Raw genomic sequence first — 18,567 nt, 5'->3', positions numbered from 1 at the left:
ATGTTACAGGAGCAACCTGCTAATTCATTGTATCAAGAATTCAGAGGAAGCCATCATAGCTGTCCTACTGCTACCTGCTTGAATCCCAGGTGAGCTTGGTTAAAATGCTTCCTTGAACAAGGGCTACATCATTTGGTGGTGATGTCAGGAATCACCTGTTCCCCAAAAGTGGAAATCTGGAATTCAGTCTCACAATTAGAACTTTTTTTGCATTTGTGGGACTTGGGCGTCTGTGGCTGGCCAGCATTGATAGCCTGTCCCCATTTGCCCTTGAGAAGGTGATGGTGAGCTCCCTTCTTGAATCGCTGCAGTCCACTTGTTGTGGGTGGACCCACAATGCCAGTACAGAAGTAATTCCAGGATTTTGACCCAACGACAGTGAAGGAACGGCAGTATATTTCCAAGTCAGTGTGGTGAGTGACTTGGAGGGAAACTCATGGGTGGTGGTATTTCCAAGTACCTGCTGCCCTTATCCTTGTCGAAGGAAGTGGTCGTGGGTTTGGAAGGTGGCGTCTAAGGATCTTTGATGAATTTCTGCAGTGCATCTTGTAGATAGTAGACACTGCTGCTACTGAATGCCAGTGGTGGAGGGATTGAACGTTTGTAGATGTGGTGCCAAACAAGCAGGTTGCATTGTCCTGGATGGTGTCATAAGTGCTGTATGGAGGATGCACTGCATAAGTGCTGTATCAAGGGTGTTGTTGGAAGGGGACGGAGAATGCAAGGGGGTCATTTGAAAATTTAGAACCAAGATAGATATACTTTTATTGGTAAGAGTGTTAAGGAATACAGAACCAAGGCAGGTAGATAAAGCTAATGTACAGTGAAGCCATGATCTAATTGAATCACCCACTTAAGTGTTGTCGATAAGGAACATATCCCTTGTACTTCTTTGAAATGGAGCCATGGAACACTTTCTGACCACTTGAGAGCCCAGAAAGGGCCCTGGGTTAATGTCATATCTGAAGGACAGCATCTTTGACTATACAGTGCATCCTCCATACAGCACTTATGAGCTGCTAGCCTAGATTACTGTGCTTAGGTCCTAGAGTAGGATTTGAATTGCCTGAATCAGAGACGAGACTCTTATTCACCAAATCATGACTAGCATCTAAAGCACTTCACGGGAATGTCACAGGGTTGTGAAAGGCAAGTGGTGACTTTCATTTTTCTAATGGAAATAAATAGCAGCCTTCACTGGCAGCCAGAGGGAGATGTCCGATTGTGGTGCTGCTAGCTCTGCACCATCATCTGACACTCATTTCTGGATCCCCACAGTACAAGGTTTGTCGGAACTCAGTCCCTGATATATCATATCAGCTCAAAATAACACAGAGGCAAGAATGCAAGGAATGAAGGTAGGACCTAACTCTACACCACTGCCACTCTAACACTGTGCCCATTTAAGGTGCCAATCCATATCCCCAGAATGCAGAGGTTATCGCACCACTTTGCAGGGTCACTGCTCTGTCTTTCCATGAGTAAATCTGGCTTCTATCAATTCTACATTCTTCATACAGAGCCTGTGCACTCGTTCTTGTTTTAAGGACCAATGCAAGATTTAGGAACCGGAGTCTAAATTGGTCTCTATTGTGTCCACTAGAATAAATCTAGAGGTTATTCTGATTCTAACTTTTTGACTTGAGCTGTCCCTATTACACAGGTAACAAGTCTAGTCTACTTGCTCTACTTGTGCTCCATTAAATATTTCCCTCTATCATCACATGGCACAGAAAGTGGTTATTCAGTCCATCATGACTGTGTTCCCTGCTCTTTCCGTTTGTCCTACAACTTTTCTCTTTTCTGGTATTTAACAAATCCCCTTTCAACTTTGCTATTGAATCAGTTTCCACCATCTTTTCATACAGCACATTCCATATCTCAACTTACTGCTTTAAAAACAAAATTGGTTTAATCTCTCCTCTAGTCCTTTGGTCAGTTCCCCTTACACTTCTGTCCTCTGCTTATTAACCGTCCTATCGTTGGAAACAGTTTTGCATTATTTATTCCCTTGAAAATCATTCTGAATTTTGAGCACCTCTGTTAAACTTTACACAGTAACAGAAAGTAATGCCAATGATCCAAAGGGCAGACAACATGTGTGGAAGAAAACAAAGTTAACATTTCCGATCAGGATGAAGTCGCCTTCAGGCCCTCTTGTGCAACAGTGGTAGTGTCCCTATCCCTGGACTGAAAGGTCAGGGTTCAAGTCCCACCTGGTCCAGAGATGTGTAATAACAAATCTGAACAAGTTGATTAGAAAATTAGATTGATTTTAAAAAAAATTTGAACCTTCTTCAGAATAGTTTTTAACCTCCTCTGCTCTAAGGAGAATAATCCTGGCTGCTTCGGTCTCCCTGCATTACTGAATTCCTTAATCCCTGGTACCACCCCAATCAATCAATCTCCACTGCTCTGTCTCCACGACCTTCACCTCTTTTCTACAGTGTGGTGTCCACAGCTGAACACAACAATCCAACTGAGGCCTAGCCAGTGACAAATAATGGTTTACCATATTTAGAAGGATCTACTATTGCTCGGTCAGATCTGTACTAAAACATAAAAAATGAAAACTGATGGTAGCTTCCCATTTCTGCCTGTTTATAGTTTAACACAGATGCAATGTTTAGTGGAAGTGATCAAAATACTGACAGGGCAGAAGACAGCTAAAGGTTCTTCACTTGCATCCTCTCCACTCTCACCGTCATGATGCAAGTGAAGAACCTTTAGCTGTCTTCTGCCCTGTCAGTATTTTGATCACTTCCACTAAACATTGCATCTGTGTTAAACTATAAACGGGCAGAAATGGGAAGCTACCATCAGTTTTTAAGCACTCCAAGACCACCCCTCGGAATCACAATGAATTGCATTTACATAGCACCATTATCGTAGGCATGCAAGGTCCCCAAGACACTTCATGGAAACACATCCAGAAAAAATTTCAGCAATGAGGAGAAATGAAGAGAGGCCCAAACATTTGGACAGAGAGGCAGATTTTAAGGAGGGTCTGAAGAAGTAAGTAAAACTTCCAAGGAAATGCATTCATCTCCGGATTACTGCTTCTCGGCTGCTATTCTAATTCCAGGAATTGCAGCAAAGCTGTTAAAAGCAACTAGCAGTTAAATTTTTCTCCCACTGACCACAAACTTGGAAGAGAAAAGGCTGGATCACGTTCAACGAAAGAAAGAGTAAACTGAGCATTGATTATTTCTGGCACTCAGCTCTCAGGGGAGTGAGGCATCAAAGTCTGTGCAGGAATGTTTTATTCCTATTACATCCCAAGAACACTTCCTAAGAAGATGAAAACCTCTGCAGAGGTTCATGTGGAGTAGCCTCTCATCAGAGATCATTGAAATCAAACAACATCCCGTTAGTAGAAACGTGGCTCACCCCTTTCATATAAACACAGGTAAACCATGGATTTGTGAACCTCTGTATGGGGACATGGTACGGGATTTCATTGAAGGATTGGTGTTGAAAGGCAGGGTCCGACTGGAGAAGGGTCTCCAAGGATCAAGTTATTGAGCAGGTTATTGGGTTTTATCTGCGACTTCAACAAATTTGCTGAATACGTATAAGATGGCAAATGTTTTCTACCTGGATTTCAGGAGTACATTTAGAACCTCAGAATCCCTGTAGTGCAGAAAGAGGCCATCTGGCTTATAAAGTCTACACTGACCGTCTGACCAGCATCCCAACCAGACCCAGCCCCCTCCCCCCACCCTATCCCCATAACCCTGCATTTCCCATGGCTAATCCACGTAACCCACACATCTTTGGACTGTGGGAGGATACGAATGCACCAGAGAAACCCACACAGACACGGGGAGAATGTACAACCTCCACACCAACAATCAATTGAGGCAGGAATCATGCCCAGGTACCTAGTGCTGAGAGGCAGCAATAATGAACATGGTGCCACCCTGCACATTTGACACTGCTCCAGAGAACAGGAGATCTATTACCACCTTCAATCATTAACAGCCACCTGAATGGGCTCTTGGTGTGACATCTCCTCCAAAAGGTGATGCACCAGTGCTCCCTCTGAGTTGGTATTGAAGTGTTAGGGGTTTAAACCCACTCACAGTCGAGTTATTAATGAAGTAATGTTCAGTCCTTTGTAAACTTGATCAGTCCATTGAAATTACTTAAAAGGTCTTTCTATTAAATACATTATAACCTTCTGGATAATGTGACTTCAACATCTTCAGATCCTAACAACTGATTCTATTGTCTTGAGCAGCAGATGGTGGTAATAATTTCACTGTTACCACATTTGTTACTGCCCCTAGATCCCCATTTTTGTTTCTTTACTTGCCCCATTTACTATCACCTTTTGCTTTGTCCCACCATCTCCTTTACCATTTAATCCATCCTGCTTTTTCACAAAAACCTCTCCTTTGGTTCTGTCCCTTCCCCTGTCTTTGCACTTGCTGAAAACCCGCTGTATCTCGAACATTTTGCTGACCTGAGGGCCTTCAGCCTGAAGTTTAAGTCGGTTTCTCTCCACAGGTACTGCCCAACCCACTCAGAATTTTCCGTTTATACACAGTCACAAGCCCAATGTTGCGATGAGACTGCATTGTGGTGACAACTATGTCATGAATTGTTTAGTAGCAGCACTAAAACATGTTCCGTAGACTTTATCCAGGAAAGGACAAACTGTACTTGTCTTAGAGAGAATACAACATTGGTTGGGCGGGGTGCGGTGGGGTGGGAGTGGACTGTATGAGGTCAGATTGAGTGAACTAGGCCTACATTCCTTAAAATTTAGCAGAATGAGGGATGGTCTGTCATAGAATAGAATCCCTACAGTGTGGAAACAGCCCATTCAGCCCAACAAGTCCACATGGACTCACTGAAGAGTATCCCATCCACACCTAATCCTTCCCCTATCCCTGTAGCCCTGCATTTCCCATGGCCAATCCACCTAACCTGCACATCATTGGAGAAAACTGGAGCACCCAGAGGGCACCCACGCAGACACGGGAAGAACATAAAAACTCTGTACAGACAGTTGTCCCAGGCAGGTTACTGGTGCTGTGAGGCAGTAGTGCTAACCACTGAGCCACCGTGCCGCCCTCAATAGAAACGTGGAAAATTCATAGGGGGCTTGACAGAGTAGATTGGCTGGAGAAACGAGAACAGGGGCTATTAGCCTCTCTGGATCACTGGTCAGCTGTTCGGGGGTGAGGGGAGGGGGGGAATATCTTCACGCAGAATAGTCTAACTCAGAGAGCGGCGTGTGTGCAGTTGGCGAATCTACAAGATAGAGGTCGATAGATTTATCATTACGTCGGAAATTAGGGGATCCTGCGGGAAGGTGGAGTTGCTGTGGAAGGTGAGACATCAGCCTATGGCGCAGATAGGGGACTTAAAGGTGGTTCTGTCCTGAGGCGGGTGGTGACAAAAGTAGATTTGAAACAGAGGGGCTCAGTGCTTGAGGAGAGATCCACTTACATCTCAAAGAGCCAAGTGGTCTATCCCACCTCCTGTTTTCGGTACCCTTATTGGGTCATTGGAGGTTGCTCAGGTTAAATTCTGCTCACCTGTGTGTCGGTGCAGGCTTTGCCCTTCATGTATTCCTTGTGGTTGGCATGTTTGTCCAGCTTGCTCCAAAGCGCCTTCGCTTTCCACGTGTTGACTTTTGACTTCAGCACGGAGTAGAACATCTGATGATCTGAAGGGTCAAGGTCCAGATAACGGCAGAGGATGTGGAATGCCTGCAGTGTGCCTTTAAATGTCGGGGCTTGAACAAAGTTCTCAAAGAGCTGTCCAGCTTGGCTGGTTTTGTCATTATCATTTTCACCCATGGTCTGATTGTGGTCCCCACTCAAGAGAAGTTGCGTTGGGAGTTGTATACTGACAGCACGAATTAACGTTTATTTCCAGACATTGTGAACCTGAAAAAGTTTCCAAAACAAAGGCACAATTAATCCAGCAAGAAGTAACTCGAGTAAGGTGATCTTACAAGTGGTTAAATCAGGGCTTTTTTGCATGCTGAAGATTGTTTTCATTTGTGAGAGAAAACATCTTATCACATATTAAAACAAACTATTCACAGAGGGGGAGATCCGCTTATTCAGTCAATATAACCAAGTCAAATTAACTTTGCACGTCTTCCAAAATTTTCTTGGAGCATTTTAATATCCGCAGAATTTTTTTTCCCCCACTTTCAAGCTCCTCGGTGATTTTGGTGAGCAAAGTTCCTTGACAAGTATGTCTCCGCACAAGGAGCAGACACAGGGAATTTAGTTTCACATCACGGGGATTTGCCCAGGAATCCTCTTGGATGATTTATGCTGCCTTAAAATTTACCGGGGTGGGGGTTTTCCCCAAGGTGTTACTTGGTTTTACTCTGACATTTCACTGTGTGCTGGCATCAAAACACACTGCATCAAGAACTTGCATTTCTATAGCACCGCTGACAACCTCAGGACACCCAAAGCAACTCACCGCCAACTAAGTATGCCTTGAAGTGTAGATACTTCTGTAATGTCGGAATCATGGCAGCGGTGCACAGCAAGATCCAACAAACGACAATGAGACAAATTGCAAGATATTCGATTATAATTATGTTAAAGGACATTGATCAGGACCAACTCGCTTGATCTTCTTCATCATAACGATCATGGGATCCTTTACATTCCCCTGGAGCTGAGTGGCATTGTGGCTCAGTGGTTAGCAGGAATCTGGGTTTGATTCCACCCTCTCACACGCACTGTGTGGAGTTCGTACATTCTCTCTGTGTGTGGGTTTCCACCGGGTGCTCCGGATTCCTCCCACAGTCCAAAGATGTGCAGACTAGGTAGATTAGCACATGGGAAATGTGGATAGGATAGGAGGGTGAGATGCCCTTTGGAGGGACGGTACAGACTCGATGGGCCAAGTGGACTCTCTTCCACACTGCAAGGATGCTATGGTTCTCTGAAGGGATGCAATTTAACACATTATCTAGAACTGTGCACTGGTCTCTCAGTACTGACCCCATAACAGTGCTACTCTCCCTTAACACTGACCCACAGGGCTCTCTCAGTACTGACTTCAAGGTATTATACCTTCAACTTTGCACCTCTGTCCATGACATGATGTTAACTTTCGACACTATTACGTTTTACCTGAACAGTCTTCTCAAATAATCCAACAATTCAGGTGAATATCGACATCACAAATCCATTAAGAAAATAGACGGGACTCCTTTGAAATCACTTGAAAAGGTCCTTGCTGTTCACCCCGCCTCTCCAGAGCTGAAGAACTTGTTACAATACTTCAGCTAAAGGAAACTCATGACAAAGTAACTTCCTTTGGCTCATTAACTCTTCCCTCAACTTGCTTCTTTCGCTAGGCTGAGTTTAAAAAAAGGTGCCTTAAACTCACGAAAGTCAGCCAGCAATCTAAAGCAGTTGCATAAACAATTATCGACAGCCATACCCAGGACTCTCTCCCCCTCGGAATGTATATCAGAAAGAAGGGGATTTCACGTTGATTCAGCACAGACACAGAAAGATCCCAAAATACTTTGCCGCCAATCAACTATTGAACTGTCATCATTTGTTTAAAATGAATACTTCTGGAATCAAGAACTTCTGGATATGTTTATACATTTCAGACATCTTTCCACAAATAGCCACTATTCCGAGGGCATAACAGCCTGCTCACACAGATATAAAGACTAACCTGGTAACTATTACAAAGCGCAAGAGAGCTCACTCCGAAGTCCTGGGACCAATAACGTATCGCTCAACAATGTAAAAGAGATTATCTTGCCACTGTCACACTGCTGACTGGGAGAGCCTGATGAGTTTCTGCGAAAAAAAAACCGACTGCCATGTTTCCGAGATTACTACAGTGACTACGCTTTAAAGGTACATCACTGACAGAAATGTTTTGGGACATGCCAAAGGTCTGTAGCAGTGCGAGTCTTCCTTTTAAAGCTGGAACATGAGGTACAGCTTTGATAAAATGTGCTGGGGGCTGGGAGAGTCGCCTGTTAAACCGCCTCAGACTTTTCTCTGAACTAAAGCACAGCTCATTCTGAAAACAACAAGCAGTCGAACAGTCTCATCCGCTCTCTCAACACCGTGATATTTTTAAACCACAAAGTATTGGGCTTGCTACACCTGCCCAGAAGCCACACACGACAAGCTGTCGCCTGCGTGAGTTCAGGTTTTTTGACAACGCAATCCGCCATCAATAAGTGAAAGTTTAACTACAGTTTTCATAAAAGCCTCTTCCGAACTAGCCTCTTCCTTGATGAACTACCACAGCTGTTAAGATACAGGACCAAGCCAATAAAATGAGAAACAGATTGCAACAACCCTAATGCCACATAATCACTCACTTCATTTGCTTCAAAGTAGTTGTGGACTTACCGTCTCGTTGTAAAAGCAAAACTCAAAATCTAAAAGTTCAGCATTCCCTTTCCCCTCGGGTTTCAGATCTAAATGTTACCTTTATTTCTTGTCAATTAAACTCTCTTCAGCCAACTCGCATAACCTAAGCATCCCTTGCCTCTTTGTAAAGAGTTCCCAGAGTGAAACGTCATAAAGCAGCCAGGCTCGGGAAACGATTCATGTGTTGCCCTGTGAATGGCCAAAGGCAGCCGGAGTTGGAATATGGCACATTGTTATTAGCTGAGGTAATTGATCACAGAACCATGTTAGTCATCTCAAGTTTCATAACTGAGTATGGATGGGTGTGTTACTCACTACTCTGGCTCCCTCTGTATCCTGAACTCAGCGTGATAAATTTAATTCACCATCAAGCGATTCCAGTGTTAAGTTAAAATCGGAGACTGAGGGTTTTGGGGAGGGGAGGAGGTGGCCTGATTTTGCAATTTTGGACTTCCATCACAGCAAAGCTCACACAACTGCAAATAACACTCCAACTCATCAGGGAATCAATCGGGCCAGGTCATTGTCCAAAGAGGGAGGCAACAGTGCAAGAGTGAGGAATCTGAGGTATGGGTACACTGTCAGGTTATGGCACTGTACTTGAACACGAGTTCAAATCCAACTGTGGTGGTTTCAAAATTATAGTCTAATTTCTATACAAGCCTGGAAATTAAAAAAAAGGTGGCCTCAGTAAAAAGTGACTAAACTATTGGATTGGCATTAAAGCTAACAGGGCCACTTCAGTTTAATTAGGGAAGAAAGCCTGTGGTCCTCTCCCTGTCTGGGATGAGATCCCTGACTCCAATCCAACAATGAACTCCTCTCAAATAGCCACTCAGTTGACAATAGCTAAAAGTAGGCAGGCCACTGCCACCTTCTCAAGGCAACTAGGGCTGAGTAATAAATGGGGGTCTTATCAGAAACTCCTGTATCCTGAAATGGAATAAAGAAATGGTTTTACCTTTGCAAAGCGTGCATGTTTACATGGCCTCAGCAGTCAAAGGAACTTTAAAGCATCTAGAATAGTGAGCTGTTGTCACTGCAGCGTGTATTGAAGAACCATTATAGGACGGCCCCTCCCTGAACCTCGGTCCCTGCAGGAATGGCCCGAGGAGATACTAAGCTGAACTCATTGGATCTCAGATTTGGGGAAGTAATAGGAGGTTTGGACAATCTGAATCCTCACTGCTTGCAGCTACTATCCTGGGACAGGTTGGCTGCAGAGAATTCCAAGGCCAGAGACTGTGGCAGAATGAAAATATTACAGAAATGAGACCAAAAGTAGAAAGCAATGCTGGACAAATCTCTTTGCAACTGACATTACACACACCATTGTTTATGGGCAAATCGGTCAGTGAATTCGACAAATAAAAGTTCATTTCACATGGAGACTCTCCATCACTTTCTGCTATGGCCCGCTCCATCATTACCTTCGCACAGTTTACTTCTTAACCTTGGTCACCTCATTTAAACAAAAAGATTGAATTTGCATGTCGACTTCTCACTAAATAGAGTCATATAGATGTACAGCATGGAAACAGACCCTTCGGTCTAACCTGTCCATGCCAACCAGATATCCCAACCCAATCTAGTCCCACCTGCCAGCACCCGGCCCATATCCCTCCAAACCCTTCCTATTCATGTACCCATCCAAATGCCTTTTAAATGTTGCAATTGTACCAGCCTCCACCACATCCTCTGGCAGCTCATTCCATACACGTACCACCCTCTGCATGAAAAAGTTGCTCCTTACGTCTCTTTTGTATCTTTCCCCTCTCATCCTAAACCTATGCCCTCTAGTTCTGGACTCCCCCATCCCAGGGAAAAGACTTTGCCTATTTATCCTATCCATGCCCCTCATAATTTTGTAAACCTCTATAAGGTCACCCCTCAGCCTCCGACGCTCCAGGGAACAGCCCCAGCCTGTTCAGGCTCTCGCTGTAGCTCAAATCCTCCAACCCTGGCAACATCCTTGTAAATCTTTTCTGAACCCTTTCAAGTTTCACAACATCTTTCCGATAGGAAGGAGACCAGAATTGCACGCAATATTCCAACAGTGGCCTAACCAATGTCCTGTACAGCCGCAACATGACCTCCCAACTCCTGTGTTCAATACTCTGACCATCCAACTCATCTATGCTGACCAGATATCCCAATTCAATCTAGTCCCATTGCCAGCACCTGGCCCATATCCCTCTAAACCCTTCTGATTCACGTACCCATCCAGATGCCTTTTAAACGTTGCAACTGTACTAGCCTCCACCACTTCCTCTGGCATCTTATTCCATACGCGCACCACCCTGTGTGTGAAAAAGTTGCCCCTTAGGTCCCTTTTATATCTTTCTCCTCTCACTCTAAACCTACGCCCTTGAGTCCTGGACTCCCCCACCCCAGTGAAAAGACTTTGTCTCTTATCCTATCCATGCCCCTCATGATTTTATAAACCTCTATAAAGGTCACCCCTCAGCCTCCGACGGTCCAGAGAAAACAGCCCTAGCCTATTCAGCTTCTCCCCATAGCTCAAATCCTCCAACCCTGACAACATCCTTGTAAATCTTTTCTGAACCATTTCAAGTTTCACAACATCTTTCCGATAGGAAGGAGATCTGAATTGCACACAATATTCCAACAGTGGCCTGACTAATGTCCTGTACAGCCTCAACATGACCCCCAACTCCTGTATTCAATGCTCTGACCAATAAAAGGAAAGCATACCAAACTCCTTCTTCAGTATCCTATCTACCTGTGACTCACTTTCAAGGAGCTATGAACCTGCACTCCAAGGTTTCTTTGTTCAACAACACTCCCTAGGACCTTATCATTAAGTGTATAAGTCCTGCTAAGATTTGATTTCCCAAAATGCAGTACCTTTAATTTATCTAAATTAAAATGTTGAAGAAAGTTAGAGCTGGTAATTAGCTGTGCAAGTAAGGTAAAGTTGCCATTGTCTTCCCAGACAAGAAGGCTGCTCTCATATTACAGAAAGACGACTGATGGTTGTTTAACCACAGGGTCACCACAGAGGTTATGAAGGAGAATTCTTCATGGTGGTGCATTGAACCCATGCAGTTAGTGTCACACTGCATTGAAAACCAGCTGTCCAGCCAATTCAGCTAACTAACCCTCCACTGTGCAAGAAGATTTTTGATAACAATAATTATTACAGAAGGGAAACAATTTAGCAGCTAAGCTATCTGATTTTATCCCCACAGGTAGAAGATTGTTGTCAGTGATGACCAAAAGATTAAAAGGTTTAATTATTTTCCTAATTGTCTTTCCTGTCTTGCTTTCCCTCTTTGTCATTCCTGAATTAGATTTGATTCAAAATCACCCGACTCCCTCTCAATCCTTAAATGTCAGTGACAAAGGAGATATACGATTGGTGTTATCACCCACTGAGGTCCCAGTTCTCCAGCCACACCATCATCAGCTAATTCTCCCAGCAAGATGAAGGACAAATAATTACTTAAGTTGAAGACTGATCAAAAATGTCTTGATTTGGAGACATTGAAAGTGAGATGCTGCATTCCAATAAAATCCTAGGCACATGATCCTATCATGTACTGACCTATACTGCATTTCCCCATGATCTCCACTAGTTCCTCACTGCCCACTTTGAGTACATTGGGTGCTTAATCATAGCCCATAAAGTTCCTGCAACATAGAACAAGACCATGGATTAGTGCTGTTGCTATTTAACAGCATGAAGTATTAAATTATATTTTGTGAATTCAGGCAAGCTGTTTTCGAAAACAGAATGGGATATCCCACATAACAACATTAGGATCCAATCAGTTCAGGACAACCATTGCAAGAATTAATCTGTGAATGGAGTCAAGGGCTACAGAAGGTTGAAGTTTCTTTCTCTCCAACAAAAACTGGAGAGTGAGGGAATATTAAAAAAAAAATTAGAGAACTAACTTCAGAGTTCTTGATGAAAGAAAACACAAACATTGTGTAATGCTTAGTGAATCCTCCCTCCCAGAGTGCAATTAGGAGGTATAATTATAGCTCACAATCGGAAGCAGTAATTACAAACTAGGCACGCATAATTCACAGCAGAAAAAGCACGACTAGCTGCTATCAAACACTCAGGCTCCAGGTTCATGGCTGGCAGAAACTTGCAAATATCAGTTCAGAAGTAAGCAAAAGGACTGACCCTTTAGTTCAAGGTTTGTGTCTATAGACTGAGTGACATCTGGGCTTGATGAACAATGTATTTGCACAAGTTGTTGTTTGTTCGGTACAATGTCAGCACATATTGTTCAATATTTAACCACTTCTAGTGAGAAATACTGGACCTGCATTTATGTAGCACTTGCCACATCTCCAGTGCCTATTGTGTCAGAAAACCACAGCAGCCTATATTATCACAGAGACTCAATGAGCCGAGAGAATCTACATTTTGCTGTCTGAGGGAACTCCTCTACTCTACTCCAATAGCACCAGAACACTCTCCACTTAGTGACGCAAGAATGAAAGAAACACCTCCATTTATAAAGCACCTTTCCCAACATCAATTGCTGCAAAGCTTTTTATAGCAAGTGATGTAAATTTGAAGGGTAGTCACAATTGTACTGTAGGAAATGCGTCAACTATTTTGCATGCAGAAAGCTCTGTAATACAGCATTATGGTAAATCATTAAACACTCTGATTTTATGATGTTGGTTGAAAAAAAACATTGGCTTGGAAAGCTCTCTTGTCTTTTTGAGATTAGGTTAGATTCCCTACAGTATGGAAACAGGCCCTTCGGCCCACAAGTCCACACCGACCCTCCGAAGAGCAACCCACCCAGACCCATTCATCTACCTTTACTCCTGACTAATGTAGCTAACATTATGGGCAATTTAGCACAGCCAATTCACCTAACCTGCATAACTTTGGATTGTGGGAGGAAACCGGAGCACCCGGAGGAAACACAGGCAGACTCAGGGAGTATGCACAAACTCCATACAGACCGTCACCAAGGTGGGAATTGAACCTGGGTCCCTGGCGCTGTGAAGCAGCAGTGCTAACCATTGAGGCATCATGCTGCCCATCTAATTGTGGCCATGGGAGTTTTTAAATTAATATCAGAGGACAGACTGAGCCCCTGTTTAATGTCTCATTTGAAAGATGGTACTTCTGACAATACAGTGCTCACTCACACAGTATGGTGCTGTAGTGTCAACTAGGATTAGAGCTAAAATTAATGGAGTGACACTTTGAACCTTCCGACTCAAAGTCTATAAGACAGGCTATTACCAAGGTCACAATTCCTCTTTCTTTCCAAGTTAAAAATCACACAACACCAGGTTATAGTTCAACAGGTTTATTTGGAACTACTTGATTTCAGAGTGCTGCTCCTTCATCAGGTAGCTGTGGAGCAGGATCATGAGAAACATAATTTATAGCAAGAGGTCTCAGTGTTGTGCAACTGATACAACACAGATATACAGCATGGAAACAGACCGTTTGGTCCAACCCATCCATGCCGACCAGATATCCCAACCCAATGTCGTCCTACCTGCCAGCACCCGGCCCATATCCCTCCAAACCCTTCCTATTTATATACCCATCCAAATGCCTCTTAAACGTTGCAACTGTACCAGTCTCCACCACATCCTCTTGCAGTTTATTCCTTACACATACTATCCTCTGCGTGAAAAAGTTGCCCCTTAGGTCTCTTTTCTCTTTCCCCTCTCACCCTAAACCTATGCCCTCTAGTTCTGGACTCCCCCACCCCAGGGAAAAGACTTTGCATATTTATCCTATCCAAGCCCCTCAGTTTTGTAAACCTCTATAAAGGTCACTCCTCAGCCTCCGACGCTCTAGGCAAAATAGCCCCAACCTATTCAACCTCTTCCTATAGCTCAAATCCTCCAACCCTGGCAACATCCTTGTAAATCTTTTCTGAACCCTTTCAAGTTTCACAACATCTTTCCGATAGGAAGAAGACCAGAATTGCATGCAATATTCCAACAGTGGCCTAACCAATGTCCTTCTACAGCCACAACATGACCTCCCAACTCCTGTACTCAATACTCTGACCAATAAAGGAAAGCATACCATGTGCCTTCTTCACTATCCTATCTAACTGCGACTCCACTTTCAAGGAGCTATGAACCTGCACTCTAAGGTCTCTTTGTAAAGCAACACTCCAGAGGACCTTACCATTAAGTGTATAAGTCCTGCTAAGCTTTGCTTTCCCCAAAATACAGCACCTCATATTTACTTAAATTAAACTCCATCTGCCACTTCTCAGCCCATTGGCCCATGTGATCAATATCCCATTGTAATCTGAGATAACCTTCTTTGCTGTCCACTACACCTCCAATTTTGGTGTCATTTGCAAACTTACTAACTCTACCTCTTATGCTCGCATCCAAATCATTTATATAAAATGATGAAAAATAGTGGACCCAGCACTGATCCTTGTGGCACTCCACTGGTCACAGACCTCCAGTCTGAAAAACAACCCCCAACCTTTGAGCCAGTTCTGTAGCCAAATCCAATTTTCTCCCTGTACTCCATGAGATCTAACCTTGCTAATCAGTCTCCCATGGGGAGCCTTGTCGAATGCCTTACTGAAGTTCATTAAGATCATGTCCACCATTCTACCCTCATCAATTGTCTTTGTTACGGCTCCAAAACACTCAATCAAGTTTGTGAGACATGATTTCCCACACACAAAGCCATGTTGACTATCCCTAATCAGTCCTTGCCTTTCTAAATACATGTACATCCTGTCTCTCAGGATTCCCTCCAACAACTTGCCCACCACCGACGTCAGGCTCACCAGTCGAGTGTTCCCTGGCTTATCCTTACCACCCTTCTTAAACACTGGCACCATGTTAGCCAACCTCCAGTCTTCCGACACCTCATCTGTGACTATCGATGCTACAAATATCTCAGTCAGAGGCCCAGCAATCACTTCCCTTTCTTCTCACAGAGTTCTAGGGTACACCTGATCAGGTCCTGGGGATTTATCCACTTTAATGCGTTTCAAGACATCTAGCACTTCCTGCTCTGTATTATGGACATTTTGCAAGATATCACCATCTATTTCCCTACACTCTATATCTTCCATGTCCTTTTCCACAGTAAATACTGATGCAAAATACTCGTTTAGTATCTGCCCCATCTCCAGCGGCTCCACACAAAGGCTGCCTGGATGATCTTTGAGGGGCACTATTCTCTCTCTAGTTACTCTTTTGTCCTTAATATATTTGTAACAATCCTTTGGATTCTCCTTAATTTATTTGCCAAAGCTAAATCAGGTCCCATTTTCGCCCTCCTGATTTTTCTCTTAAGTATACTCCTACTGCCTTTATACTCTAAGGATTCACTCAGTCTATCCTGTCTATACCTGGCATATGCTTCTTTTTCATCTAACAGTCAGACTCATCACCACCTACATGTACATATGTAGATCTTATTAGTGCATTGTTTTCCCTTTGCCTTGACCAGTCTCACTCCCCTCCCAAAACACACGTCCTTGTTGACTCAGTTCCTATTCATTGGATACTATGCGTATCTGGATTCTGCTGGCCTGGACCTTTGGGTTTTGATCTAATTTTCTGCACACCTTCTTGAAAGCAAAGTTTTGCAGATCACACTTCCAGTCAATGACCTCCAAAATCATGCACAGTCAAATGTTCCTGCTTATGTCCTTACTGCTCTCCTCCAGCACTGCACACCCTCCCTTCCCCACCAAAGTCATGGTAACTTAGACTGTAACGTTGTACTTCACTCCCCTCTCCATTTGACAAATAAGGACTAAGCATTGGGGTCCACTCCTTAAAATTCTCTCCCCCTTTAATAACTTCTAGACAAATGAACCATTCAACAAACAGGTCAAAAAACAATTAATCTGGTCATCCCACATCTCTGCGGGACTGTGACGGGCACAATTGTCTGTCACATTCCTAAAATGCACCAATTCAGAAGTTTTTCAGTGGAGGTAAAATGCTGTGGGATGTCCTGAGGTTGTGAAAGAAACTATGTAAATGCAAGTTGTTTCTTTCTTTTTCTTTGGTTGGACGTTGAATTTGACTTGTGCTTGTTCTGAAGTACCTCAGGCTATTTTCCATGTTAAAGGAGATACATAAAGGCAAGTTGTTGTTGCTTCACACATGACCTCAGATTCTCAAACTAACCAGTAGCTTTAGACAGGGGCAACATAGGAGCCCGTTTCTATTGTTAATATAAAAGTCACCTCCTTCCCTCAAACATCACATCACATCACACTCAGCAGGAGAACCACAGTATATTTTAAATCTTAACATATCTCCAAACTAACTTAAGATATAAATGTCCAACACAAATGAGTTTCAACTAATCGTACACACAGCAAGCTGGGAATATTCTGTAGTAATTTACCTCCTAATATAGTTCAACAATAATTGCTGTTAGCTGGATATATCTGGTGGCTGAATGAATTTTAATTTGATGGTTATGGTAATTATACTGACAAATCTGAACTTTACTTACTTATCACCAATCGCTTAGAGAATTTAATTTAATTTAATAAATCCGGGAACAGAAAGCTAGTCTGAAATTGTGCTGGCTCAGTTCTGATGAACAGTAATCTAGACTCATAACGTAGCTTGTTCTCTCGCCGTGGATGCTGCCTGACCCCACTGTCATCTCCAGCATTTGCCCCTTCAGTCCAGATTCCAGCATCTGCAGTAATTTGCTCCTGAACACTAACTGGTTCACACCTGTCTTTTTGGGTGCAAAACTGCTGTTGTTACCCAGATTGGGCCCGGATTAGTGATTCCAGAATCCTATCAATGGGCGTGGCTGAGTCTCTGAAGCCGTTGCAGTCTCTCACCTTCTCAGAGGGATTGGCAAGAAATGATGGCCTTTACCAGTGAGAATGGCAAGAGAAAGAAACAGATTGGTAAACACCAGGAAAATATCCAATACACCAGATGGTCCAACATGATTGCTGGTGTGTTTATCTTACTTTCTTACTGCCAGCTGCACTAAGCCCCTGTAAAGGGAGCCAGTTTCATGTACTGTATGTTATAAGGGGCATAACAGAAAGAGAGAGTCAGAGCACAAGGGAAGGAAACAGTACACAAGGGAAGTATTCAGAGACCAAAGCAAGTAGCAGCAAATTGTAAAGCATAGTCAGTTGTGTTGTTTCCAATTACAAAATCTCTCTAGCAATTTAAATTACCAATTGGAGCTGGGTGAGGCGATCAAAGCTGAAATAGTAATCTCCAAGGGACAGATATAGATAGCCGTTATCCTCTTAATAGGTTGTGGGCATTCCAGCTTTAATTTGTGTAAGCAAACAAACCAGAAGGCGCAAATCATTACCAAGGTGATAACCATATAGCATGAGACTGGAGATGCAGTCCTGTCTAACAGCAGGGCACATAAATCTCACTTGGCATGTTGCTCGGATAGGTTTACTGTCCTAAATATAGAGTTCATGTATCAAAACAACATGATTGAACCAATCCATGCTGCACACCTCAATTTAAACCAAGCAGTATTTGTTAATACATGAAGTAGACAGAGTGACCAAAAGGTTCATCTAAATGAAAATTAGGCTGTCTCTTTCAGAAATATCAAAAATGAGTAGCTTAATGAATGACATGTGACAGCAACAACAACACTGTGTTTATATAATTATAAATTCATAAAATTTCCCAAGGTGCCTCACAGATATAGTGTTAAATAAAAAAATTCAACATCAAGTCACATAAGGAGATATTCGGACATATGACGAAAAGGTTAGTTGAGAGGGATTTTAAGGAGCATAAAGAAGGAGAGAGACAGAGAAGCCGGGTTAGGTAGGAAATTCCAGAGCTTAGGGTGCAGGAATCTGAAAGCACAACCACTAATGATGTTGCAATTCAAATCAGAACTGTGGAACAGACCAGGATTGGACGAGTGCAGGTATCTCAAACTGACTTTGTACACATGGTTTCCAAAGCTCTCCAACCCTGAAGATTTCCATCACTCCGTGTTTCAGTCTGTTGTAGATTGATAGATAAATTTGCTTGCTGTGACTGGTCAATAAATCCATTTGTACTGATCGATCTACCAGAACTGTAGAAAGTAAATTAGATTGCGAGACCTCAATCTTTCATATCTCACCCTCTTATTCTCTCTCTATTCAGAATGTTTAACCTTTAACAGTCTCACCCAGATCTTGTGTCATATCTGTGGGCCTCA

The 18,567-nt window shown here is 43.2% G+C and overlaps 1 protein-coding gene across 14 annotated transcripts in view; it reads right to left on the bottom strand.

Moving 5' to 3' along the window:
• Positions 1 to 18,567, bottom strand: part of LOC140493717 (F-actin-monooxygenase MICAL2-like) — a 281,189-nt gene that overhangs the window by 211,327 nt on the left and 51,295 nt on the right. For 9 of the 14 annotated variants that reach the window (XM_072592479.1, XM_072592486.1, XM_072592488.1 and 6 more), the window contains exon 2: positions 5,550 to 5,903. In XM_072592479.1, coding sequence (XP_072448580.1) covers positions 5,550 to 5,813 — 264 coding nt within the window. In that variant the 5' untranslated portion in view covers positions 5,814 to 5,903. Of the gene's footprint in view, positions 1 to 5,549; positions 5,904 to 7,118; positions 7,462 to 7,677; positions 8,234 to 8,372; positions 8,639 to 18,567 lie in introns of those variants that run through there. The other 5 variants (XM_072592483.1, XM_072592480.1, XM_072592484.1 and 2 more) reach the window with 5 other exon arrangements.

The sequence above is a fragment of the Chiloscyllium punctatum genome, chromosome 22 (assembly GCF_047496795.1).
Source record: "Chiloscyllium punctatum isolate Juve2018m chromosome 22, sChiPun1.3, whole genome shotgun sequence".
NCBI classification, from domain to species: Eukaryota; Metazoa; Chordata; class Chondrichthyes; order Orectolobiformes; family Hemiscylliidae; genus Chiloscyllium; species Chiloscyllium punctatum.
Note: the sequence above shows the minus strand (reverse complement) of the source record. Positions and strands in the feature narration are given on the sequence as shown.